At 42.8% G+C, this 27,553-nt stretch overlaps 1 protein-coding gene across 5 annotated transcripts in view; it reads left to right on the top strand.

Annotated features, from left to right (window-relative positions):
- The first annotated feature begins 18,395 nt into the window (after positions 1 to 18,395).
- The window catches only part of pou2f2b (POU class 2 homeobox 2b), a 42,873-nt gene continuing 33,715 nt past the window's right edge, over positions 18,396 to 27,553 (top strand). For all 5 annotated transcript variants that reach the window (XM_072393948.1, XM_072393946.1, XM_072393945.1 and 2 more), the window contains exon 1: positions 18,396 to 19,831. In XM_072393948.1, coding sequence (XP_072250049.1) covers positions 19,732 to 19,831 — 100 coding nt within the window. In that variant the 5' untranslated portion in view covers positions 18,396 to 19,731. The remainder of the gene's footprint in view (positions 19,832 to 27,553) is intronic.

Raw genomic sequence — 27,553 nt, 5'->3', positions numbered from 1 at the left:
CTGAACAATGTCTTGTGTGGCAAACACAGCCATAGCCTCCCATAGCCGTAATGTTAACACTTTAAAGTTTTCATGTTAACCGTGAAGAAGTAAACCGCAGTGACCTGATTACGGGACAGACCCTCTAATGATCAGCTTTAAGGGCCCAGCTCACATCTCTCTCTGTTTACATATTTTCAGTGGCTCCAAAAATCGTCTCATCAAAAGTCACGACTCTGTTGCATGTTCGTTTCTGCTGCTCCGTGAAGCACATCGTGCAGATTATTTCCACTTTATTCAGAGGATTTAAGTTACAGTGATAAAGAAAACCCTGACGGTGCATGCATAGCCTGCTCTTTATAGGCTACTTTGGTTCATTTTGGGGGTTTTTTGTTGAAGGGTTTTCTTAAAGTGGGCGTCATTTTAACCGATTTGATTTGTTCTCAAAGTCTTCAACAATAACATGAATAACTGGCTTATGCCATATAAATATATTGTCACTGGGAGCTGCAGCCTCGTCCTTAACTTTTCATTTGTATATGCTAGTGTGTGTGTGTGTGTGTGTGTGTGAGAGAGAGAGAGAGAGAGAAACAGGGTAATAGGTTAATAATAAACCTGTGTTTTTGTATTTTTTGTCTGTAAATCCGTAAATATTTGTTATTCAAATATTGCTTAAATATGATCTGATGTTAAGCTAAAACCCAGAGATGAAAGTCAGTTGAATTATTTTTGTGTTGCACTTGAAACGTTTCTGCACTTGAAACTTTGAACTGTTACTTTGCTTGAAATGGATTTTTTAAATGAAATACGTTTAAAAATAGCTGCGTTACCTGCTTGACAGAAACACCCGACTCTCAGCTACTGATCAAGTCAAATATTTTGAAGCTCATTTCGCTTCCCCGGTGGACACGTTCACATTTTTATATTTAGATCTCTTAGCGAATATGTAAATAAGAATGCAGATTGTTTCGCACATGAATATTTCAACGTGTCCGAGTTTATTTTTCGGTCTTTTTGAGTGTCAGTGCTCATCTTTGCGCCCCCCCCCCCCCTTTTTTTTGCGAAGGCCGTATGCATATTATTCAAATAAAAACATTATTCAATATCTATTTCTAATTCAGTTGGTGAAAACAAAGGATGTGATCTACTATTTAGAGGAGTTAATATTTGATGATTTCGAGTTGAGCTTTTTGAGAAGTTCAGTGAGATTTTGAAACTGTCATTTCCATATTTAACCACCAAGGCCCCATTTTTGTCCTCCGTTTTACTGCACGTGTGATACTTTTTGTTCAGTGATCATCACAACTGCACAGCTGTTAATTACAGATGTTTTCAGCTCAAGGCTCATCACAACATGCAATCTCATATATGACAATAGGTTTATTTTTGATAGAGCTGTAATGTTAGATCATCTTTGCATTAAAGATGTTTTATAACACATTGTTGTGTATTTCCTTTTCTTTCTTTTTTTTTTTTTTAAAAAAGAAAAATGTGAGAAAAGGGCAGGAGAAATATGTCCAAATGTCCCCGCGTATAAGAAAACCTTAACAGCTCCAGATTTGATCATTTCGCGCTTACAATAAAAATGTTCTAATAATGTTTTGTAACTGTGATCGGTTCCTCAGGATATGTTATATGATATGTATATTCATCCACGAATCAACGTCTGTACGTTTAAGGTCATCTGAAATTTGATTTCTTAAATCGCAATTTGCTAATTCTACACGATTAAAGAGTATTTTACAGGGGAATTGTCACATTTCATCGGTTATCTGTGATGTCCCGCAGATGAGCTGAGGCTGCTCTGGAGAACCTGACACCCTGTCCTGCATCTTATCGACTTCCAACAGACCGTCACAACCGATACGTTCAATTTTACGGTTTATGTAAACCTCTGTCCCTAAGCTCGTGGCTCCATAAACGGTTTTTTGGCTCAGTTTTGATGTTACAAGGCGACGTTGCTCCTGTAAGGCTCTGATGTAGGGTTTTTCTATTCATTATCGCCATTTCTGCGCACGACTCTCCTCCCAGATTTCAGTTTGTATCAAACACCAGAGGCCACACGAAATTAATCCATTTTCTGCGCACGGCTCTCCTCCCAAATGGTGCGGCACTCTCCGTGTCCCGGTGCACAATGAGCTAATGACCTGCGGGTCAAAGGTCGTTTGGCCAGTTCCTCAATTAAGGCGGAGAGATTGCAGTTGCACGACGCATCGTTTTTGTGACAAGAAGGGGCCAGCAGTGACCGGAACACAGAATATATTAATGTAGGATTTCACCGAACTGGTAAACTATTAGACAAAATGTCAAATGCACTCCAGAGTGAACAGATGTTTTCAAAAGAAATTCTGAAATAGTTCGTTTTTTAAACATTTTTAATTGTAGCATCATACCGAAAGATATTAATTTCTAACGCTCACGTTTTTCATTTTTCATTTTTTGCAATTTTCCCAAGGTGAAGTTTTACTTCAATAAGTAATGTATTGAAAAAAATACAAATTTTAAAAGCACTCTGACACAGGAAACATAAAGGGGAACAGCACAGCCAAACACACTGACCACCTTTAGGTAGGAAATTACCACTAAAAGTCAGGAGCAATGTAAAAAAAAAAAAAAAACTAAATTATGTATTGTTGATATGTGGATTGTGTGTGTGTGTGTGAGAGAGAGATAGAGTCAGAGCGAGTGGGCTGTTGTGTGTCTTTCCCCTGCAAGATTGTGTGTCCCCCCACATAGTCATGTATCAATTGTGGTTGTTGAATGTAGTCAATGGGCAATTCAAAATCATCGGTGCATCGATTAGCTGATGAATGGTGGTAGGATTAATCATCTGAGAAACATCCCGTTATCGATAGCGTTCTTTCTTAACTTGACCGCGCAGCCAGTACGGCAGCCGCACAGGCCGAGGCTTCAGCCTCGCAGACAGGACTTCAATAAGTGACAAAAGAGAGGTGATAAATTGATCAAAAATGACCACAATGAAACAGACCTCTTGTGAGGCCACACATGTCCATTATGTGAGAGTGTCTGCGGGTTTGTGGTTGGAATACATCAAGGTTTCAGGGTCAAGGTTCAGCTTCATCCCAGACTGATGACCCTGCAGACTGACTGACCTCTGAGGCTGTAACAGCTGGGGGAGGAGGCAGCGTACCGGACCAGCCAGGGGTGAGAGGGAAAAGGTGGACTATGAGGATGTGAAATTTAGGACAGAAGGGAGAAAAGTACGAGGAAATGTTTCTTCTTTAAAGACGAAACAGATGTGTATGGAGCCTTGGTGGACCTCGAATATTTCCTTGTGGATTTTGTCGATACATCCCACTATGGTCTCCCCTGGTTTCTGTGCTCGGCTTTAGTTTGAAGCAGTGAATTAACACCTGACCCCAGATTCTGACCCTACCCCCCTTCATTCGAGCTACCCCCTCCAGATTAGCAAATATGTGCTATCTAGCCTGGACACACACTCACACTCTCTCTCTCTCTCACACACACACGTATACACAGCTACGGTAACACCTAACACAATCACACATGAACACACATAACTATTTAATGTAAAGAGAGTAAAAAATCAAACAATGCAGTGCATGTATAATATCCACACAACCTTCCTACATCTCATCGTCTGTCCACATCTAATTCCCCAGAGTGGAGCTTCAGTGTGTCACTGCTTGTCACCCTAACGGTCAGTCTGTAATAGCTATCTCCCCCCACCACACACTGTCCAGGGAGGCAGTCTGAAACACACACTGACCCTCATCCATTTTACCTGCAAGACGTAGCTCAGCGTTGGCTCTGCTGCTACTCGTGGACCCGGGAAGTGCTCTCACCCTGGCATCCCGACTCAAACACAACCAGCAGCTTTCCTTCATACTAATTTATACCTCAGTCCTTTCCATTTATTCCAGTTGATAAGCACAACTACTGATGAATCGGAGGTGTCTGCAGTAGTCTGATGTTTGGATGAGTTTTGAAGGGCAAAAACAAATCCTTGTGTCTAACACAAGGAAACTTTTTTTAGCAGAATAACTGGTTTGCAAACTGTGATGCAGGGAGCTTGTGTTTAGCAGCAAGAATCAACATTTACCAGTATTTTCAGGCACACCTAAAGAAATCTGTCATTTAAAATAAAATTAGCTCATATCTAAACAACAGAGGTATCTATAATATAGAATAATAATATACAGCTTAGAATGAAGTAATTTAACTGAATTTGTAATTCAGAAATTTTATTTCTACTGCTGTAAAGCTTCAGTGTCTTTATATGTACATCTCAACCAATCTGCTATGAATAGTTTTCTTCGGTTATTTAACAATGTTTTTTTTTTTTAAATTAAGTTCAATCTAAAACATACGAAATTGTGGCAAATGCTGAAGCTGACAGAATTGCTGGGTTGGTTACATGTTTATTTTTATCCTCATTTATAAATATGAGACAGGGACCAGGTGCATTCTCAAAGCGGCGCAGATATAACCAGTGGTGTTCAGTAGTTTTCCTTGTCAGATAATTGACATTTTAAAAATATTTAATTCAATTGTTTTGTGTCCATTTTATGCTTTGAATTGAGAATTTGTCAGAGGAGAACTGAAAGGAAAGAGAGGGCAAAATTAATGCAGCGAAGACCAGCGGCTGAACTTGAACTTGACATGTTCTGGTTGACGGTCGGCACATCTATACCCCTACCATCCTATTATTAGATTAGTCAGAGGTAATTTGATGATCACAATCAGTTTTTCTTCTGACGAAATAATCAGCGCATCGACACAAATGTTTCAGTGCTGTCAGATTAAGTGTGAATCAGCAGTTTTTTCTTACTTAACCTTTTAGTGGATTTTGTACATTTATGGTTACTGGTACTCTCAGCACACCATTTAATTCCTCTCATCCGAGTATTCAGGTTCTGTTTTTTGGCTGCGTCATGTGTAGTACCCACTGTGCACTGCAGGACCACATCCATCCACATCTCCTCCGGGCTATTGTACCGGACTGATGGCCGCTCAGGTCGACAGGTGAGGGGGGGTTCTTGGCTTGGCTGGTCAGCAGAATTTGTAGTGCCCATCCACCGCCTGTGAGTGTCAGCAGAGAGCAGCCAGTGTGTCTGGCTTGATTAGGTTTCCTACCTATCTTCCCACTGTGTCAGACAGAGGAGGAAGGCGGCAGAGAGGGGGAGAGCAGCGGGAAGTTGCCCAGAGGAGAGGGAGGACAACAGAGGAAGCAGGAAAAATACATCTTTTTATCCCTGCTCCCTCCGTCAAAAACCCTGTACAGTTTCCTCCTGCTGTGTCTCTTATTCTCTATTTTTTTGCTTCTCCATCCCGCCCGCCTCTTACTTTGTCCTCCTCTCACCAAAACCCCTAATCCTCCTCCTTTTACCCCACACTCATTCCTTAATCCCAAATCTCCTTTTCCCTCTCTACCAGCCCTTTTTCAATTGTTCTCCATGTACCTCTCTTTCACCTCACCCCTCTTTTCTCTGTCGATCACATTTGAACATGCTCCCTTTCAGCATAACTCTTTTACACACTCCAGATGACTGCGCTTATTTTCTCTTCTTATTTTCTCCTCAGCATTTTTTCCTCCTGTTGTTGTTCATGCTATCACCCACACATTCTCTATTTCCGACTACCTCTCTGCCTGGCCTTTCTTTTCACTGTGTTACTTCCTGTTTACACCATTGTTTCATTTAATTTTTTCCGTCAAAGTCAAAAATAATTTCATGAAGGCTTGTTGCGAGATCATTTTTCTTTGTAGAAACAACTCCGATGCAGTTGTCAGAAAGCGCCTGCCGGTGACCCCCCCCCCCCGCACACACACCCCGTCCCAAGCAAGCTCATACCAATTTTAGTCAGTGCAGCCATTTTGTTGGATGTGGTCAATTTTCTGTGATTTAGCCTCAGTGATTTTCAGCTCATCAGTTTCTCTGTTGTGTGAGGGTTCAGCTGCGTTGCCATGTACACCTCGACATTTTAGCCTCATGTGAGGACTAAATATGAAGATTTGGAGCATTTCCCATCTCAAATTACATTACAGAATCACTGAGCATCATCAGTTAGTGTTATACACACCAGCTGCAAACTCAGTGTGCTTAAAAAAGTACAAATGATAAAAACATAAATAGAAATTAATGAATAAAATATGCAAGACCATGTGAAAAATGAGAAAATATGATAGAAACATAAACATTTTACATCCACACTTTAAACTAAACTGGAAGCACAATAGAAAAAAAACGTGTTTTCAGGGTTGTTGTAGCAGAGAAATTTAGAGAGCAGGATCATAATGGCTGTAAGCACCATGATCCAAATTAGGTTTAATACTCCACATGATGATCTTAAATGATGATCTTAAGGCTTTATCAGCAAAGTAATCAGTGAGAATTTCAACAGGATAGGAGGAAACCAGGCCACTCATAAGTTATAAATAATCTATATTATTTAAAGATATTAATATTAAGAATACATATCTTAAAACAGATCAGTTGTTTAAGCCAAATCCAGCAAGGAGAGGTTAAGATAGGAGTGATTTGCTTTCTCCTTTGGTATTTTTGTGCTTTACTAACAAGTATGTTACAATAATAATCAACTTGAAATAAAGGCATGAACCAACTTTTCAGAATCAGACTGTGATAGGAGGGATGTGTAAGGTGTGTTTCTAATTTGATAGAAAGCTGTTTTAGAAATATTACAGATCACCTTACAGATTGTGCTTTGGTTTTTGACACGATCACTGGGTTCAACCAACAGAGGAGCAAAGAGCAAATCTGAAGTCGCAAAGACTAAAAGATTCTCTGTTTTGTAATCATTCAGCTGTAAGAAATTCATGGACATTCAATATTTTATATGAGAAATTAGTTTGATGAGATCATTCACAGGGTGAAGGTAGTTGGCAGAAACAGATATGTGTAAGTGTGTGTGTCATCAGTACTGTCTAATAACAGTCCAAAGGGGAGCACATACAAATTTAACAGTAGAGGACCAAGAATTGATCCTTGTGGGACTGCATAAATAATGCCGACTTTGTCAGATTGAAAGTTACCAGTGGATTCTGGGAAGGTTCTACCAGCAGGGGTTGATATTCATTTAAAAACACTGCCTGAATTACAGGATTAACTGCATCACAATTACTACTTTGAAGTCAAGAAGTACCAAGATAGAAACGTCGTTGTCTGAACTAATTTTCGGATCAATAACAACTTTGCCCATAACTCTAAAGACTGGTAAATCTGGGTTGTAGTAGATACATGTGTAACTGTTGATAAACAACAGTTTAATGGAGCATTTCTTCTACTAAGGTGATAAATGAAAAGGGAGAGAAATTAAGTAGAAGTTGGAACCTCAGTGAAAAAGTAGTTTCACTTCCACAGCTCAAGTTTTTTTCATGAGAGTAGGCGGTAATTTCACCCCTGAGTTTAACCACACAATGTTTCACAAATTGTGTGTCAGTGCCACCTCAGCACAGCTCATATTATTCAGATAACACAGAAGCTTCTGTCACATTCAACAAAATAGGATATGTTTCCTTAATCTGTCAATGGCTGTGGCCCTGAAAGACTTCACTTTGGCTGAGCAATGAAAGGCTCAAAAACATCAATATGGCTGAGCAGGATAAGAAGAAAGGGGCCATATTCCTGGTCTGTATCACATTCCCTCCATATCCCCCTATTTGTATGGTGCAGATATTGGGTCTCAAGCGAGAAATCAGGATTGCGTTCTCCCTGAATGGCAGCGTCCGTCTGTTGAAGTGGAATAGGAATGTTATACGGAACCAATGCATCCGGACTTGCCTGGACATCTCAACAATAATAACACTTCACACTTTCTCCTCTTCCTCTCTATCGCTCCATGACTCTCCCCCCACAGTAAGTTTCTCACCCTCCATCCCCATCATAACCACGACAGTGTGGAGGAAGAGGTTTGGATTAGGCCTAAACATACAATCATGTCGGCCATGACTGCCGGCAGCTCCTGTGGGGTCCACCATGAAAATAAAGTCTGTGAGGGGGAGAAAAGAAAAAACAAACCGGAAATCCAGTCCACTTCATACGCTTCTCACTTCCATTTTCTTTGTGCGTTTAATGTGTGAAAAAGGATTGCTGAGCGGATGTCAAGAAACTAGAATAAAAGGGAAAGGAAAAGGCAGTTATCCTTGCTTTCTCTCGCCTGTCACACTACAATGTGCATGGTTGATAACTAATTCAGAAAACATGCATGGGCTGGGTTTAGCTTTTCAAATAACTTGTACATCTGAATGCGATTTAAAGGGTGTTTTATGCAGCTGCCTGTAGCTGATCAATGCTGTCGCTCTTGTCACACTGTAAGGATATCACATTGATATACAGTAATTCAACACAGGGCAACGGAACCATTTTGTCTACAGATAACATTTGGTTTGCAGAGCATGATGTATATGGATGGAGTTTGAGACTGTATTGTAGTCAGTAACTGTCAGTGCAGAGAACAGTCTCAACCCTGCAGACAGTGATTTCACCAATGCACAGTCCCTGCCTTTGCCTCCTGTCTTTTTTTCCCCCTCACTCATCCTATTTTCAGCCTTTCATTTTTTACACAAGGGGAAAATGAGGAAGAACAAAACCAACATATGAAAACTAAAACACGACAGAGAGGGAAGGGGTGGGGAGGGAGGGGAGGAGGAACAGAGGAAGGAGAGGCAATCTCAGAAAACAAGAGGGCTTTCAAAAGTAAGGGATGAAAGCTAGTCAGGCTGTTATTTTTGAAAAATGATCCTTGTGTAGTGCTCCTCTTAAGAGCCAGGTACATATTATTTTATCTTCCTGAGGAGACTCAGCGAGGTGTTTTGGCACAAAAGAACTCAGCAATGGTTTCCTTTAAGTTGTTCACTTTGTTGTCCTTAATATTTTTTTGACAGGCGTATTTCAAATTATTTCGCTTCTCTCTGAAGTGTTTTACTAATCAGCTCTTTTGGTTTCTCTAGCAAGGTAGTGAAGTGCATAGTTTTAAGCTTACCTTGCTCTTTACTATCACAATGCTTTGGGAGCACATTACTGAGAAATGTTCAAATTCACGCTGAACTGGAAACGTGCCACCATGTTACGAACACACATACACACGCGTGCTCGGCACCTCTTACCTCTCCCCTTAATGGAGGCTGGTGCTGGCTGGCCGGTGGCGTCAACAGAGTCGTTGTAGCCCCCTCCTCCCTTGACCCTTAAAGCTTAGGATCCCATTATTTGCCTTACATACGATATCTGACTCAGAAAACAAAAAAATATTGTCAAGATTACTACTGTTTAAGCACCTGCAGCTCAGGAATCATGGTTTCTTTACCACGTTTCAAGGGAGGGTGTGTAAACTAACGCAAATTAGGACGCAAATAGTTATGAACATCGATATTTAGTGTTGTATTTATATTAATTAATTTGCTAAATGAGATGCTTTGTCCTTTGTGGACACAGCGATACCTTCAAAAGACCTTTGAGTGTGTGTGTTATCATACTGAGGAATTTCCCACATCATTACAGCTGCACAGATGTTTGTATTGGAATGTGTGTCGGAATGTGTGTGTGTGTTCAACACGTGCCACCCGTATCAATAGGTTAATAGCTGAGATGTCAGTTTCAGTGACTAGCTGATTAGTTGTGTGTTCACTAATCCACTCTGGGGCGGGGAACTATTGGCTTTCCCATTGATTTTAACGTGGTGAGTAGGCAGAAGATAGAGAGAGGGGAGATCTATTGATTGACCCCAAATTAGCCTCCCTACCACCACCCACCAACCCAACCTGCCATTCCTGTACTCAGACGCAGCTTCCTCATTGGGTGACCACGCTGACAAACATTCGTTATGATTGGCTGCTTTGATGGGGAACAAAAAGTCTCCTTTTTTGATGTTTTGCTGATTTGGGAGTGCTGCTTTTTTGTGATTTGGCTGTCACTTGATTGGCTGTCTTGTGAGGATGAGTGCTACACTGTACTGTGTCTGACCGTAGGGAGCGGCTGGTCTGGAAGCCTTTGATGAGCGGAACAGCAGCACTTCCACAGGGAGGGTATTACTTTTGTGTTTCTGATCACAAAGCATGACTTTATATGTTTGGGTTTTTTTAAATTTCTTTCTTTGACAAAGAATATTCACACAAAAAAAGAAATTTGAAAAAACAAAACAACTGTTCCTTTGTGTCCAGATTTTTCTACTTTTTTATCTTCTATTGTCCTTCATGACTGTCAACCTGCTGCATCAAATTCCTCTTTTTTCTGCTCTTTATCTCACTTTCTGTCCTTCGCTGGCGCCCCTCCCTCCAATTTCTCTTTTCTTGGCTCTAAGCTTTGAGTTTCCTCTCCTGAGCCTTTCCCTCCCATACATCACTCCATCTCATCCCTCTGTGTCTACCTCTGATATTCCTCTCTAGGCTTTTCTTTTTTTGCCTCTGTCACTCTTTCCCTTTCTCCCCCATCTGTCTATGTAAGCAAGAGTGGGTTGTTAAACATTTTTCTTCCCTCTTAATTGTTTTGACTGGGCCGATTGGCATCCCGATTAGGCCCATTGATTTCCTGGCGCTAAGTGCATTGATTTTTAAATTTCTTATTGATCCCCGCTCTAAATCTCTTGCACACTCACTCACACAGACTCACCGTTCGCAGGGGCAGAGATGGCGAAAAGGGTTGAAAGAGGAGGACAAAGGGGAGCAATTGGTGTTAGGTAAATACACTGATCGGCAAGAGTGGAGTGAATTAACAGAGTGGGAGAAGACGAGCAGGTGCTGAGGAGGAAGACGAGAGTTATGAACTGTGAGGGAAGGTCGAGTGGAAAGGCTTGACAGAAAAAAGCTAAAAGCAGTAAAAGACTGATATTAAATATATTTAAAACATTAGACTGAACATACACAATGTTATGAAGATTTTACATCTTTTTTTATCTTTAGTCCACCTGACCGTATAGCCAGCAAAAATCTGTCAAACATAAAAAGAATCAATAATTTAGTAATTGTTACAAGCATCAGGAAGCACTGTCGGTACAGTTTCCAGTCTGGTAGCAGCCTGGATGGAACATGTTCATCTGAGAAGAATGAGACACTTTATGGGTGAACAGAGGTTTATGAGGGATAGACAGATATTGGAAATGTCAGAGATGGAATGGAGTGTTTTGTCTTTGCTATGCTATTTCACATGGTCTGCAGTGCCTGCTGGAAACCCGTGTGTGTGTGTTATTTCTGGCTTATGACTGTGTTAGGTTTTAGAGGCCTGCTAGACTCTGAATCGTACATGCCCACTGGTGTTTCTCAGAAGGCGGTGGACCTAATTGGCTGTATCTGAGGCTGTGTGTCTGTGTGTGCAAGTCTCTGTGTGCACTTGTGTGTGTGTGAGCTCAACTATATTTGAAGTGAAAATGATGTATTCTGTCGGTGTGCACAGGAACATGTATGCGCTTTTACATCTGTTTGTATATTTTTCTGTGTGTTTTTGACCTTTTCTTGGCTTAAAGTGTTGAGGATCGCACTCATTCGGTTGATAGCATTTTCTTTTTATATCCTCCGTACTTGACAAAATTGTGCTAACCTTTTCTGAAGTCATTTGCTACTTTTCTGTCTCAGAAGTGTAGCTGGGTGCCTTGCACAACTCACAATATATGAACCATATGTAGCATTACTGTGTTGCAATTACAATTTACTCTGCGTAGACCCACTTAAGATAAGTGCTTTGAAAAGACAAGCAAAGAGAAGCAACCACTGTCAGCAACACTGAAAGAAAAACTTCAGTATCACTGCTGTTGTCAGAGATGCTGTAATGCCGCTCTGCTGTGACATTAAGTATATGTTTTTTTTTTAAAGCTTTAATAGCAGCTCTATTATGACTGTGGTGAATGACAGTAATTATGATGCCACTGACAGGGGAGGCTATTTGCTTAAGCTTTCATTGCTTACTTCTCTTGCTGCGAGTTTGCATCTGCAGAAAATATAAAATAATACATTTCATGGTTGCGTTTGTTGGCTAAACAATGCAAGATAAAGCGTTTAAAATGCATACCCTGGGCCGAGCTGCTGTTTGCTTTGCAGTGATGGGGCCTCTGTTTGCCCTGATGATAGGGAGGGCCTACATGCACACGCCCTGACACGTTCACACAAGCTGCTTAAAAAAACTCATGAATTAAGAATAAGTTTCTGCTCATTTGTGATTACACGCGATTAGTCCGGCGGACAGTAAGGTTCAAACGGCCTGATGGTCACTCTTACTGTTTCAGACGAGAGGCTGCAACCTGCAGACTCAGCACACACAGCGACATCGAAGGCTCACACACACACAAACGTCCCTCTCAGCTAATGCACATATACACATGTATGTGCAAGACAAACACACACACTGTCCTTGGGCTCACAGGCACCTCACACACACACAACCTTGACCTGTCGTACTCCAGCTTGCAGTCTCATACATACTTCATATGTTCACTGAGGGATGTCACACACGCTGACACACACCTTTGAGCACATATCAATCACATTTGCATTGAAGAGTACTAATTCAAATCAGTACCTGTGACCTATTTGTGAAAAACATCTGCACCAACAACAAAATGGAAAGAAACAGTTGTAACAGCAGGTTGATCGTGTTGTACGGGCTTGATTATTCTTTTCTTTTTTAGTTAAATGTTTAGTCTAACAAATGCTTGAATGTAGCAAACTTGTTTTATTAAACGAAAAGGGAAAAGTTTAAAACTCAAAAATATATTAAATTTACACAGATTTAAAGCTGAAAAACACAAGAAATATTAGAGATTTTTTTTCTTTTTCTTTTACCAAGAGACTAAAAAAAATCAGTTGATTATCTCAATTGTCACCAATAACCTTTCTGACAATTCACTAATTGAGTCACAATAGTTTCAGCAATGAATGTCAGATTTATTTCTCCCGAATTGGGACCTTGGCTCCTTCTTTTCATCCAAATTTGTCCATAGAATTAAAGCGTATGCAGGCCTAGTTAGTGATGAATTTCACTGTCAAAGACAAATTCGAAATAAATCTCTCGCCATGGACTTCCAGCGTGTGTCGCACTCTGATAATTTCCACAATATCCTCTGCAAGCCCCAGGGGCAGATTTTTTTTTTCCTCCCGTTATTTCTCTCTCCACCCTCTCATGTTTGTTTCTATCCCTGTAAAATGCTGGTTGCTTTGCTGAAATACTGCAGTGCTTTATCTGCCCTCTTTTTCCTCCCTTTAGTCCCCTCTCACTCTTTTCCTCCCTTATGTTCCACCCCACACACACCTTTAGTTGTTGTTGTTGGAGATGCTGGTGGTGGTGGAGGTGTGGGGTGGGGGGAGTGGAAGGGTGAGGCAGAGAGGGGAGGAGGTGGTAGTAGAAGCAGCCAGGACCCAATGACGTGGGTGCGACATGTAACCGTGGCGCAGGAGAGGAAATCAATACATGAAAGGATGAGGAGCACTGGGGTGGATTACCGTCTGGGGCCCTGGCTACTGGAGGGATGGAGGGAGGTGGAGGGGGTGTAGATGAGGCCTGGGGGGGAGGCGTTGGAGGGTGTGTGTTTGAGTGTGTGTGTGTGGAGAAAGAAGGGGGGAGGAGGGATGCGGAGGGCGAGAGGCCAGATTGTCCAGTCCTCTCTCCTGCATCCCCTCCCCTGACCAAGCACTGTTTGAATCTTGACCCCTCCCATCAACCCTCCCTTGGCTTCTAAACACTGCTCAGTGCCGGTAGGCTGCCATAGGTGAACCTTCAGCTCTCCACACACACTCACACACACATGGAGCTGCAGAGGACTCTATAATGTTGGGTGAATACATAGACGATTGCAGCCACTGCGTGGTAACGCTTCTGATAACCCTGCACTATCTGTATGGGTAATAATCGCCCCATATTACCAGTGTAAATTAAAGAGTCCCAGCGAGACTGTGTGTATGTGAGGAGAGTTTACCGGCATGTAAGTCTTCAGCAGGGTGCATCTGCAGCACTGTCACAAACCCAGATAATAAATATCTATTATAAATATCATTATTATTGGGCCAATCTCCCCCAATAACAGAGCCTCGGTGAAAGATGGCACGAGGGACTGAGCTGGATATTGGCAATATATCAGCATTGATTATTGAGAGTGCTGACAGAGAGAGGGAGGAAAAGTTAATAAAAACTAATAAAAAAAGACAAGGAATACCAAAAGAACAAGGGCTTTAGCTGGATCAGGCGATTGTTCGCTGTAGGAAAGAGAGAAGGGAAGGTGGAGATATGAAGGGAGTGGAAGTAGGGAGATAGTGCTGTAGACTTGTGGTTTCTGGGCTGTATTTTCTCTCTCAACGCGTGTGTCTCCGTACAAGAGTGTGTGTCTGAATTTAAGTTTTGTCATTCGTGGTGGGGCATATCGGACTATTTCTGTGCAACTGTGAATTGGCATTGACATCTCCATGCTTACATCTGCACACATTCAGCCAACTCACTTTTCCTTCTCCTGTTTGTGTGTCTTCAATTGAATGAATCTCGGCTGGATCTGAACTCCACAGTTTGGATCCAAAGCCCGAACAACCTTGCACCTTCCCACACACAGGCATCAACCAAGATGCACAAACTGAACTCCCCCCCCCACCCACCCACAGACACATGCACTCACAAAGACACAGACAGACAAACCTCATAAAAGCACATGCATCATATCCATATTATCTTGACAAATCTATACATCATGTCATAGCATGGTTTATGTGAATATTGCATTTTACAGTGTGTTATTGGTATGTGTGTGCAGAGAGGATATGAGGGGAGCGCCTTGGTACTTCATGCTGCTGGTTTGAGATGGGACAGGGTGACAGTGAGACAGCGCTGTCCATTCTAAAAGGGCCTTGTTAGGCCCCCCCGACAGAGCCAGCAACGCCACTGTTGGCTGCTATTGATTCCCGACCAAAGCTGTTATTGATGAGTTAGAATTTAATTCAACCAGCTCGTTTGTCATCATGACATCACCATTTAACTATGACCATGACATGGATACGAACACCCAAGACGAGATAGGTCACATATACGCAGAAAGCAGCTTGAGCAAAAACACACAACAATAATTTCCACTCAGACACACACACATCTAGGATAATAAATACATACTCATGTCATGAAGCTAAAATGTGTGTTTTCTTCACGTTGGTGTTGCCTTTTTTTCTGCACCATTTACACAGAAAACATGTTCAGTATTCAAAACTGTGTTTTAAAGCAGTTAAATCAATCATTACAAATAAATAACAGGCAATTACCAAGGGTACAATAAACAATATGACTAATGTGTAGCCTAAGGATACTTTTGGCCCTTTTTGATTGGATAAATATTTCATGCCACTTCCTGACCTACAGCACATGACATGGAGAACATGTTGGAAGAAGTTGAACAAATTGCTTTGAATATATTTACTTGTAACGTAAGAGAAGAAAACACACACACAAAAACATCACATCTGCAAATAAGGAACAAAAAAACTGAACATTTTACTGTATAAATACTACACATCTGTCAAGAACAGGCTGATATACACGTTGAAAAATTCTAATTGACTATGTGCAAATTATCATATTATCATTTATCTTTTAAAAAAAATGCAGGATGAATTAATTGAACAACAATAACAAGACAAAGGATGTAACTGATTTTTTACTTCTTATCGATTTTCATGTGACTTTGCTTATTATTGTTTATTTATCTTTCATACATTGAATAAATGCATTGAATTTGAATGAAATTCTATGTATTTTACAAGATTTCCATAAATTAAGAGATACGACAGAAATAGTTTTTTACTAGCACAGGAAAATCCAGGAATAGCTTGTGCTCTAAAAGTAGCAGATTGATTAAGTAGACAATTGATATTGATGCTGTTACAATATGACACATTTAATAAAATCCAACATTTTAGAGTAAATTCAGAAGTAAAAGAGTACATTTTGAAAATGGAACACAACAAACTTTGTTCTAAGAATAAGCGTTATTCATTTAATGATTTACAGAAATGGTGCACACTGCTTTTAGAAATACATCTTCTGCGATTTCTTTGATAATGAAAAGGATGATAAAAAGTACAACTGGAAGACAACTAAAACGCAGCAATTATACGTAATCCATTAACTGTATTAACTGTATGTTTCTCTTAAAAGAAAAGAAGCAAAAAAACGACACAGCGACAATTTTAGAGGAGCATTCTTCAATTGAGCACTGTGAAGGTAAAGCATTGAAAACAATGGCGCCAGCTATATATCTGTATGGATTGGAAGTCTTGATAGGGAGGGAGTTGGACAATCAGGATCATGGGCTTTTCAATGAGAGCGGTCCAGCGGGGGTTATTGGCTGGAGCCCACCCACCCCCCAGGGGAGCTCTCCCTCCAGGTCTCTTGGGACTGAAACTGTAGAGACCGACTCGCTGCAGGGGCCCTATGGGCACCAAGCGAGAAACACACCGAGGGGGCTGAATTTAGGTGGTCGGCTTGAAGTAGACAGATGGACAGAATATGAAACTATGGATGTCAATCCGGTATCATAGGCTTTGTATTCAGCTGTGTGTGTGTTTTACTTGTCAAACAGAAGACGATGAGAGAAAATATTTCTATCTAATTGGCTAAAAATTTAAATTCAGCACATGGTCATATTTATGAGGAAGTCAGTCTGAAAGAGAACAAGAGAGTTTGTTTAAAGTTTTTTGCTGTAAGATAATGAGATCCAACCATAATCTGCCGGTTTGTGAAGACCTGAAATCCATAGAAGTGTTCATTATGTTTCCATATATGTGAATACCTGGATGACAGTTTGTATGTCAGATGGACTCAAAAGAAGAGTTTGGTAAGTGGAGGAGGACAAATGGGTGGATGCTGTACGTGTAAGCACCCCCCCCCTTCCTCACCTCATCTTCCTCACCCCTCCAACACCATCTTATTTTCCCCTCCTTCAATCTCACACACCCTCCCTCCATCCCTCTCTTCCACAGACGCGCACAACCACACTACATTCTACAAGAAATAATTGCTTTTGTCTGGAAGGAGTGTAGGGAGGAGGGAAAGGGGGCGCGCATGGCTCCCTTTGTGGAGAGAAGGGGGTCTTTGAAGGACAACTAGTCACTTCTACCTTCCCTTCCTTCTTTCTCCTCTCTCCTCTTCTTCCCTCACCTCTCTTCTACCCCTGCTCTCCCATTATTAGCTCCTCACTCCTTTCTATCACTCTTTCCTCCTTCCTCCTCTCATTCCTCCCTCTTCTCGGCTCCTCTTGCTCCCATCTCCTCCTCTTCCTCACTGGACCTGCGGATGTCATCTGTCATATGTGAAGCGGAGGGAGAAGGACAATAAAACCTGGTTGTCTACTACAGGGAATGACACATTTTTCATAATTAAGAATATGCCAGTTTAGTGTGCAGCACACATTTCTTGGCAATATGGCTGTCTCTTGATGACTGAGTGAATGACAGTGTGGTGATGATGGGCAGATCATTCACTGTACGTTCAATTTCCATTAAAACAGGCTTAATCACCCACAGCATTAAGCAAGCAGCCACAGACTGTCCTGCGGGATGGAGCTCTAAGGCCCAACAGGAGCAAGAGTACGCTCATTCCTATTGATTTGCCCGTATTGACTGTGATGTTTAAGGTATAGATTTTTCTATTTAAAAATCTATATTGACAATAATCTGGTGTGTAAGCGGCCAGCGTTGACTGATGCTGGCCTGTAATTGACAGCATGTTACATGTCGGTGCCGGGGAAGGAGAGGGCACAGGCGTGGAGAGGCATGTTGGGGAGGCTGGCGTTCGTGGCCGGGACCGAGGGGAGTGGGGGCAGGAGGGCTGTGATCTCCACTGTATGGGGACTGCTTTTTACCTACAACCTGAATGCACTTGAAATATTTACTTAATATGCAACCTTAAGAATTAATCACACATACATTTACTTATTGTATCTTTATTACTTATTACTTATTTACTACTACTTTATTTTTTACTCTAAATATATTAAATGAGCTGTATACTTAACCTGCAAAAGGAAAAAAGCTTCACGTTTCTCATGAATGGGGCAGCAGTGGTCGCTCTTGTCCTTCTGTATCTATCTGAATAACCTAATGATCCCTACCTCGTCCGCTCAGGAGGGCTTGTTAAAAGCTGCAGTGATGAGATAATTGTGTCCATCCTGATTGACATTAACTCCAAGCACTTATTGGTATACATGGACTCTCTTATCAGGACTTCATCCCTTCCCAAGCAGGCCGGCAGTAATGCACTGATCACCACTGGCATCATTATAGCCGGTATTATTAAGAAAGGGGGGGTAAAAAAAAATCCAGAAATCAATACAGGATACCTTTTGCAGCGGTAGTGAAAACGAGGGAGATGGTGGGGAGGCAGGAGGGAGGGATTGAGGGATGGAGGGAGGTGCGGGGGTGGGGTGGCGATGTGTGAGTAGTAGCGGGTCCTCTCTCGCCTCAATGTTGCGGCCAGCCTAGTGGCAGATCGCTACAATCCTGGAGGGAGCCGGGTCGAATGAGCTATTGGGGTTCCCAAATAATAACGGGGACAAACAGGCAGACTAAAAAAGACACACAGACGGATGGACGGAGATAGGCAAGTGTTCCGATAAAAACGCGACACCATGATCGGATTCTAGTACAGCCGCGCTGTCTTAGTCCCGCTGTTTTTTTCTTTTGTGGTTTACTCTTTCTTTTTATTTATTTATTTTTTGCCGTGTTTATTTATCGATTGATTGCGTTTTAATTACTGACTTGTGACAGAGAGCGAGGGAGGAGGAGCGTCAGGGCCAAGCGCGCGCGTTGTCTTTTCTGTTTGTTTGTGTCCGTGCAGCCTTGTACCCCCCCGCCCCCCAACCCAACCACCCACCCCCCACCGTACACTTTTTCAGTTTTTTTTATTTATTTCATTACTTGGTGAAAGGCTTTAATTAAGCTGTTTTAAATGTGCTCGCGACGCGATTCGCAGCTTTGCGCGAGTGGATGAATGTAGACGTAACCCTCGTGCAGAAGGAAAGAAGGAGCGCGTGCAGCTTGAGACCAAATACAATAGAACAAACCAAATATTGCAGAAATCCAAATAAGATTTTATAACTCTGCCGGCCTTTAACGCTGTCTTTTCTGTTGCTATGTGTCCTAATTTATGCTGTTTTAAACTGAAAAGCGAAAACCAAAGCTGAGACCGGCCGGGGATGCCACAGGAATAGGCTAGCGACTGTTCTCATGCCTTTTTCACACCTACAGGAAACAAAACTGCTGAGGAGTGAGAGGATAAAATAAGTTCCGGGGCCTCTATGTTTACTCAAGGAGAAAGCTTTAGCAGTACAAAGGTAACAGGGAGACGCAGGTGCATCAACGGCAGACAGGTGACTCTCAGCCTTTTATTATAAAGCTACAGTAGTAGGCCTGTAATTGTGACACGATTGTAATACACAACTTTTCATGTAGCCTGCAGAAGTGAGTGTTGATCTCCTCTCTATCCGTCTGTGTGTTAGTCTGGACTGAGAGATAACTGCTGCACTCAAGGGACCATACATATATGTTCTATGCACATTTAGGCTACACCAAAACTAATACCGACCGCCAGTCGACAGCCACAACTGTAAATAAAAGTGCGCAGCTGGGCTACATGTGTACACACCTAACGGCGAATGTTGTGAGCTCTTCAAGTCAAACATTTCCCCAAAGCTCTCCGACAGAGAAGCGGACGAAGATAGAGAAGCTTCAGAGGAGGACAGAGCTTGTTTCAGCGCTCCTGTCACATTATTTGCATCAAAACGAGAAGCAGGTGGAAGATCATGTTTGTTCCCTTGCCGGTGCCGTTCGTGTTTCAGAGAGCTGCCCCTGACCTCAACGCCTGGCGTCTCAAGTCCCCTCTGGCTCTCCGCTCCAACTCCGGTAAGATATTCTTTCTCTTGTCCCGGCTACACCTCCTCCATGTCGGCCAGCCTTGCAGACCCGCCCCGCCTTGCTCTGTGCCGACGCACTTGCAGCGGGGAGAGCTGTCGGCACACACACCCACTTACACACACACTTCGGTCCCTTTTTTTGAGGGCATAAACAGAGTCTTTTGCGAGAAGATTTTCCTATTTTCCTATCACTAGAGTGTCCAGAATGAAGGAAAACTAATGTCACAAAATGTCTTCTTTTTTCGCTGTCCGGTCTGTGAGACCATGCGCTGCTGTTCCATCGCTGTGTTGGTTTATCCCCTCGCCGGCTATGTGTTCCTTTCTCCGGGTATTTTGCTCTCCCGTCTCCGTCCCCGTCCTTCCCTTCCTCTCCACTGCCTGCGCCTGAGCCTCAGCCTCCGACTCTCCCCAACTAGACTCTCGGCAGGCAGGGAATATTCATGCCAACTTATCGATCCTGCAGAGATCGATTCCTGGGCCGGTGGAAGCAGTGAGAGGGGGAGATAGAAGGAGAGAGTATGCACGGAGGAGTATGACCATTCAGAAGGAGACTGGGGAAAAAACGCACTTTTCTCTCGTTTTATGTCAAAATATTTTTGTGTTTTCGTTCTTTAGTGACTGCTTTCTACTCGCTGTACCACTGAATCTCCGCGGTTAGCGCTTTTACTCTGACTTGCATGCAGTTTGTCTGTCAATGCTCCCATTTTTAGTAAACCCCTCTAAGAATATGCTTGGAGTGACTGCGTCTATCTGTCCCGTTGCCTGGCTGCTGCACGGTTGGAAGCAGAGTAGCAGAGGGAGTCAGGGGGGAGGGTGCCGGCTGAGGCTGTGGCGCCGTCTGCGTTTCATCTGCGCTGACGTGGAAGAAAAGGACGCATGGTGGGAGCAGCCAGGCCGGCTTCAGTGTACTGACTGTCGTTGTCAGAAAGCTTTAGCTCAGTCCCGCCTTGCCTGTTTCTCTGACATGCAACAGCTGCACAACTCTTTACCCCCTTGTCATCTTTCGGTTCTTTATCTTCACACTGAAGGACTTAAGTGATGATGGAAAGAGGAAAATTAGGTAATTTGAGTGGGAATTTGTTAAAGTTATTTATTAATGCTTACACATACAATGGGTGGCCTATGTATGTTATAGGTAAAGGGGTTTCGTGTACACCTTTTCTGTGGATGGGCTCTTAAAGGGCCAGCTCCTATGCCCCCAGTGCATAACAGCTTCTTCCTCATCTCCAGATCAGTTTGAGCCCATTTAGTTCCAGAGGTGCCCAGCTTCACACTTAGTCCACATACTCAGTCAACTGTGCGCGGCATATGACAGTAAGAGGACAGGTGATAGAAGGTGGAGAGAAAAAAGAATAGAAGGATGAAAGAGACCTGTTACCTGCCATATCTCTTGAGAGGAGAGAGGGGAGACATTGGACGGAGGATGAGGCAAAGGCGCAGGGGCCGGGGAGGAGGAGATTTCGCTCTCCACACGTTGAAAAATGGTGGATGTCAGAATGAGATAAAATAATGTGGAAAGAGTGAGCAAGAGAGGAGAGAAGTGGGTGAAAGAAAGAGCGGATGACAGAGTGAAAAACGAGGAGGGAGAGGAAAACCCAGTCTGAGCTTGAGAGGTGAGAGTAAACCAGATGAGCCATTATGTTGCAGTGTCCCAGGCCAGCATCTGAATAAGCAGACAGACTGATGGGATACAGGCTGGTGAATTCCTTAGATGGTGGGATAACAGTGATTCATAATGCTATTCTGATTTTATTCCATTTTGATAACGCTGTAAAACACACCTTCCTTCCTTCTCAAAATTGTTAGTGCTGGGTCAGTTCAACATCTTCAGGACCAAAGAGCACTGAACTGTTGTTTTTCCAAGCACATCTGTCTCTTCAGACAGGAGGCACATCACAGAATAATTCAAAACAACTTCCTGTCTAGTTCTGCATATTGCCTTTGATGTAGCTCTGATGTATGTTTTCCCAACCGTCACTGGTAGCTCACACACAGCTTACGCACACGCATTTCCCGTGCAGTTGTAGTGCTCTTGACTGGAGAGCTCAGTTAACTTGTCTCTTTGACTGGTGGCAGCTACTTGACTCCTCTGCATTGGAGCTTTGTGTGGGGTCAGAGGTCACTGCAGGAGTGTTAGACTCAGCCCCACCTGACCTTTTTCTGCCCCCCCCTGTGTTTTCGTTCTCTTTTATGTTACAACAGGCCTCGAGCACTCATGCACAGCCCCTGTGGGGACTCACACGACAGACACACACACTGTCATGAAACAGACAGACCATCACATACGGTAGCCTAAAACAAGCATGTTAGAGTGTTTTCCACCTGGATAGTGAGCTGCTGTAACCGATCCAGGTTTTGTTCTATTTTTAATGGCATTGTGTCTGTGAAGGTACAGGTCAGTGGCACAGCTGTGTGAACTATTTGTGTAAGTGTGTGTGTTTGTGTGGTAAAGTGGTTTGTGAAGCCATCAGCATTAACTGGCATATGAAAGTTTAATGGGACATAGACGAGAAACCGCAGGTTTCCCACACAGAGCGGCGCTTGATATGATATGATGTGATATGATGGCACATCAAGGAGACTCGAGACGGCTTTTTTTCTTTCTCCTTATCTCTCACACATACTTACACACACACCTAGATTTAGTTCATCTCAGCTATGCACCTTCTGTCACACACCATTAACCAGCGTGTCTCGCCGTATACTGTCTGACTTTCTCTTTCACACACACAAGCACTTACACTCAGATACTTCAGATTTTAGACATTCATACGTTGCTTCATTTCTGTCTCTGCAATTCAGACGCGATAACATTTAACCATACAGTTATCGATATATGTTTTCCTGACATCACTTGCTGACCTTATGCTGCAGGGGACAATCTGATGTTTACAGTTTCATGTGGGGTATTCAAAAAACAAACATTTCTAGCCCATTCACGTGGCTGTGGCACACGTCTTTAATTGCTACATGATGTAAGTACATGCACATGCTCATCCATTTGTGTGGCAAAGGGGTAACAAGTGTGTATGTGTGCGCACAAGCATGAACACATGTGCAAACTAGTGTGTGTGGGTATGGATTGGTTTGTGGAGGGGAGCGTGCGAGTTGCAGTGTTAACATGATTGCAAATGACAAAATGTCAACCTGGGTTTGTTAGCAACATAATGGGGAATCAATAGACACGAGAAAGATGTCAATACTACATGCTTTATTGCATTAAGCTACCTCTCTCTTTCTCTGGAGCTCTCTCTCCCCTCTTCTTTTCCCTTTCCCTCCTACTCTCTGCTCTCTGTCACCGTACGAATCCCTTTCTCTGCCTCTGCTCTGCTCTCCCTGTGGTAGTAGAATTAGATTGCAGCGTATGAGCCAGCCACACAGTCCTGAATGTAGCTGTCTGAGGCTTCAGGAACTAATGGGCTATCAGTTTGTCTATTTAGGTATATTAGGCTCAGGCAGATGCCCCCTACACAGTCAAACAATATGACAAGACCCAAAGAAGCCACTGCAGTGACATCTTATTAAAGGATGTGTTTATGGAAAGAATTAACCACAAAAGTCGTCGTTGAATATAAATCTGGAAACATAAAAGCCATATTCTAAAGTAATACGGTCATGTTATCATGCCTGATCTGATTGATATGAGACTACTCTTAAAATACATATTGGAAATTGAGCGTATTACATGGTTTTTGGATTAATCCAACCAAATCCAGTTTGTAAGTGCATAATGATAACATTAGCACGGCTGCACATTAGTTGTGTTAAAGCAGGGTTTTAAAATTCCCTTTAATCCTATTAACTGTTTACCTTTTCATTGGATTTGCACAGGTGTGCATATGCGGCAGTAGGTTGGCTGGTTTCAGTGTGTATATGTGCGCTGATATGTCTGTTAGCCGAGACTAATGTAGTATTAATGCTGATGAGGTCCCACAGCTCATTAGCAGCAGTGAGTGGTGTTAAGTTTCTCCAGGGGAACAGGGAGGAATAAGACACACATATACAGTATATCCTCATCTTCATCAGCTGTTACCACACACACATATATGCACACATCTAAACACATTCACACATGCACTGTCCCCAAGAAAGTGACCTTTACAGGCATGCTTTTAAATGTGCATACACCAAGAAAGACACTTTGAAGTAGACGCAGCAGGGTGCAGCGAGAAAATCATTCAAAGACCTTGATGAGTTGCATTTGCAGACCTTCCATTAGTTTTAAATTTGTTCACTAAATTGACACAGACTCACTCATGGATGAATCCTTTTGTGCGGTTGGTCACTGTGTCCAGTGAAATACATCTCAGCATTAGTCCTGACCAGGAGCCGGGCGAGCAGGCCACTTAATCAGACCCAGGGACCTTAATCACCAAGAGAACACACACAGAGAGGGCTATATGAACTGTGTGTGGCATGTGTGAATGTGTGTGCAGGCATTTAATCAACACATCAGCAGGAGTAAACACATACAAACCACCTGACTCCATCCTAGGTATTGATTTATACTTCCTTCTGCGGTTCTAGTTGCTTCTCCTTATCTCTCCTTGAGTAACATACAGATGATGCGCATGCAGAGAGCTCAAGAAAACTTGACCTCTACATGGGGGACATCCTACTCCGAGAATGTGTGGATGCTTAGTCAGTTGTAGCCCGGCTGTGATCAAGAGTTGAGTGGGCATCTCCACATGCTGCCAATCACCCACAACAAACTTCAAGCAGTTAAAGCAAGGCGTGGAACTCCTGCTGACTATATTGAACCTTTTATTAACTGATTTCAGTGATTTTTCTCCTAATATTAGCTGATTTATTCCATCATTGCTCTAGAATCTCAGTGGCAGACTCCCAACATTCCCCTGCTCAGTGGGATCGATGCTTCATGCATTTCTTTTGGGAAAATATGCAACACCCGGACAGTCTATTCCTGAGATGACTGTGGTCTCATTTATAGACCAGCAATGTCTTTTCACTAGCTGCTGTCTGTTTTTGTTGTTGATTGCTGCAGGCTCTCACCTCTGCTACTCGGCTCATGTGCCAGTACATTTAGATAATAAAAAAGGCCAATAAAATGCAGGGGTTTGATTTGGCGTCTCCCTTTTAGCCCAGCAGAGTGGACGCCTAAATCAGGGGTCCTTCTCTCCATTTCATTTAGCTGATAAGATTTATGGTAATAAAGGGGTCCATTTAACCTTTGGGGTTCAGCTGCTGTCCTTCATACTGAAGGTGGATGAGAGTGCTTACGGATCAGGTTTTGAAGTGGAGGCGGCGAACGTGTCTGCTGTAACCGATGTCACAATATATGCATGCATCCACACACACACACACACACACACACGCACACACATGCACACACACACACACACACAAGGAGAGACTCCCCAAAAGCACCTCAGCCTTTTGAGGGAGTTGAATGCTTGTTTAATCTCCCTTCTCTCCTTTTCTTCTCAGCATTTTCTCTTCTCTTTATCCCCTCTATCCTTCCTGCTCTCTGTCCCTCACTCAGCAGGAATATTCTGTTCTGAAATTAATCTGTCGTACTCCACCACCTCTTCTTCTCTCGTTTCTTTACAGCAGTCTCTACCTACCTTTCTTCTGGAAGTGCACAGTCACACTTTTTCTCTTTTCGCTGCCAAAATACTGTTTGTTTCATTGTTTTTAAACTTTAAATACAAGTTATTATATATACATATTTTTTATTATGACATGAATCCATATTTATGTATCTCAAAGTCATTTTTCCATGGATATTTTTGTCTGTCTAAATTCAATTTTTCCTTTTATGCTTCCATACTAACAATATTAAATGGCTGTCTTTAAATATTATTGAAGAGGTAGAAGAAGGGGGATGACAGAGGGAAGCACAAACCCCTCCTTCTTCTGTACAAGGGCTGCACCCCTCTGTCCCTTTGTCTGCTTGTAAAGGGGACAAGGAAGGAGGTGCAGAGCAGGGGGTGCCAAAGCAGTGACTAAGTGACCCCTCTCTCCCCTTTCTTTTGACGCTTCCATGTTCTATCCATTTTGTTGTGCATGTCCCTCTCCCTCCCTCCTCTTTCATCCTATTTCGTTCCCCCTTTTTTCAGCCTGGTTAAGTCGCCATGGCTGTTGGCCTCGCATGTCCCTCTCGCCCCTCTCACATCTTTAGCAACAGCAGTCCGGTTGCCAAAGTGTCTGTAGGACACATTAAGACCCATAAAAGCCTAGTCTGCCGTCGCACTCTTAACCACCAGTCAGAGGTAGTGTGCAAAAGTGACTTTAAATGAGCCTGTGATTACCTTGGAACACGGGGAGACGCTGAAGTGGCCAAGAGACTTTCAGACAAGGCCGCAGCGTCAGAGATAAAGTGCATCTATTGGGTTTTTCTTGACTCTCTTAAGGAAAATTGAACATACATTAATATGTTTTGGCTCACAGCTAAGAGTTAAAAAGGCTACCTGAGTGGAACAAGTGAAGTAACCCAAATTTCCACCTAGACACCCCATCACCCCCCTCCCCCCGCTTGTCCCTCCCCTCTCCCCATTGCCCCTCATCCTAATTGGCCACATGCTGCCATGAGTGACAGGTGTAATCATCAGTCAAATTATGATGGGGGTAGAAGGTGGAGGCCAAGGGAGGTGGAGGTGGAAGAGAGGAACAGCAGAAGGCAGTGGGGGCAGGGGGGGTTGAAAGGATGTGCTTTGATCAGAGACAGAGAGGGGGTGACTGGGCAAACAGACAGAGCTACATGGAAACCTGCTGTCCACACACCTGCTGCTTCAGAGATGGGCAACATTATCGCCCCCAGACTTCGAAAGCTTCTCAGACAAGCTTTTCAGTGGCAGTTAACGAGAAAATGCTTACTGACTGTGGTTACAATGTAAATAGTAATGCATTTGGTCTTCTATGGCTTCCTTCTACTTTTCATTTCCACCTAAATAGCGAAAAGAAAAAAAAAACTTTCATGTCTTTACAATTTCATCTCAGGATAGAACAATGAAATCACAGGGTGTGGTAGTGGCCCAGTCTTTGATTCAAACTCGGACACATCAGGCCAATTCTATGTTATATCTGGATATACTTTGTTAACGAGAGCAGATGTTGGCTTTCCAGCCAGCTAACGAGGTTTAAAGTAATTAAGAGTGCTGATGAAGCGCTTTGATTCTCCGGCTGTGGCGGACCTCTCATTAGCGGCTAGCGAGCTCGAGCTGCAGCAGGCGCTCCAGTCACATCCTATTAGGCGGCTCAATGTACACTCTGAATTAAGAGCAGGAGATTAAGAGGAGATGAAAACTGTCTGCTGATACACATGGGTACATATGCACAAATGTATGTGCACACACACAGATCTGCAAAGTCCTCATGTACCCACTGAGGCTGTTAAAACAGGTACTGACCAGCATTTTAAGAACTCTAGCAGGAGCTGGTGTTACACTGAACATCACTCAAAACTTATTGATTTACATTTGGTTCAGAAATCAAAGTTTCAGCACTATAACTTTGTGTGTGCATGAATTCATGCAGCGAACGGTTTCTTTCTGTTTCAAACAAATCAAAAGAAAAGAAAAAGACAACCTTTAGAGCACAGCTTTTCCTTTCTTTTCGATTCCACACCATTCATCAATACCCCGTACGTGCTCTCCTCTCCTCTCTCTGTCTCTTGTCGTCTTTTGTGTGATGGAGTGATTATTGAGGACGTGGCTCCTGTGTTTAACACTGGTTGATGAAGTCTGCCTTT

The sequence above is a fragment of the Leuresthes tenuis genome, unplaced genomic scaffold (genome assembly GCF_036924035.1).
Source record: "Leuresthes tenuis unplaced genomic scaffold, fLeuTen1.0.hap1 SCAF_10, whole genome shotgun sequence".
NCBI classification, from domain to species: Eukaryota; Metazoa; Chordata; class Actinopteri; order Atheriniformes; family Atherinopsidae; genus Leuresthes; species Leuresthes tenuis.
This window is presented reverse-complemented; position numbering and strand designations above follow the sequence as displayed.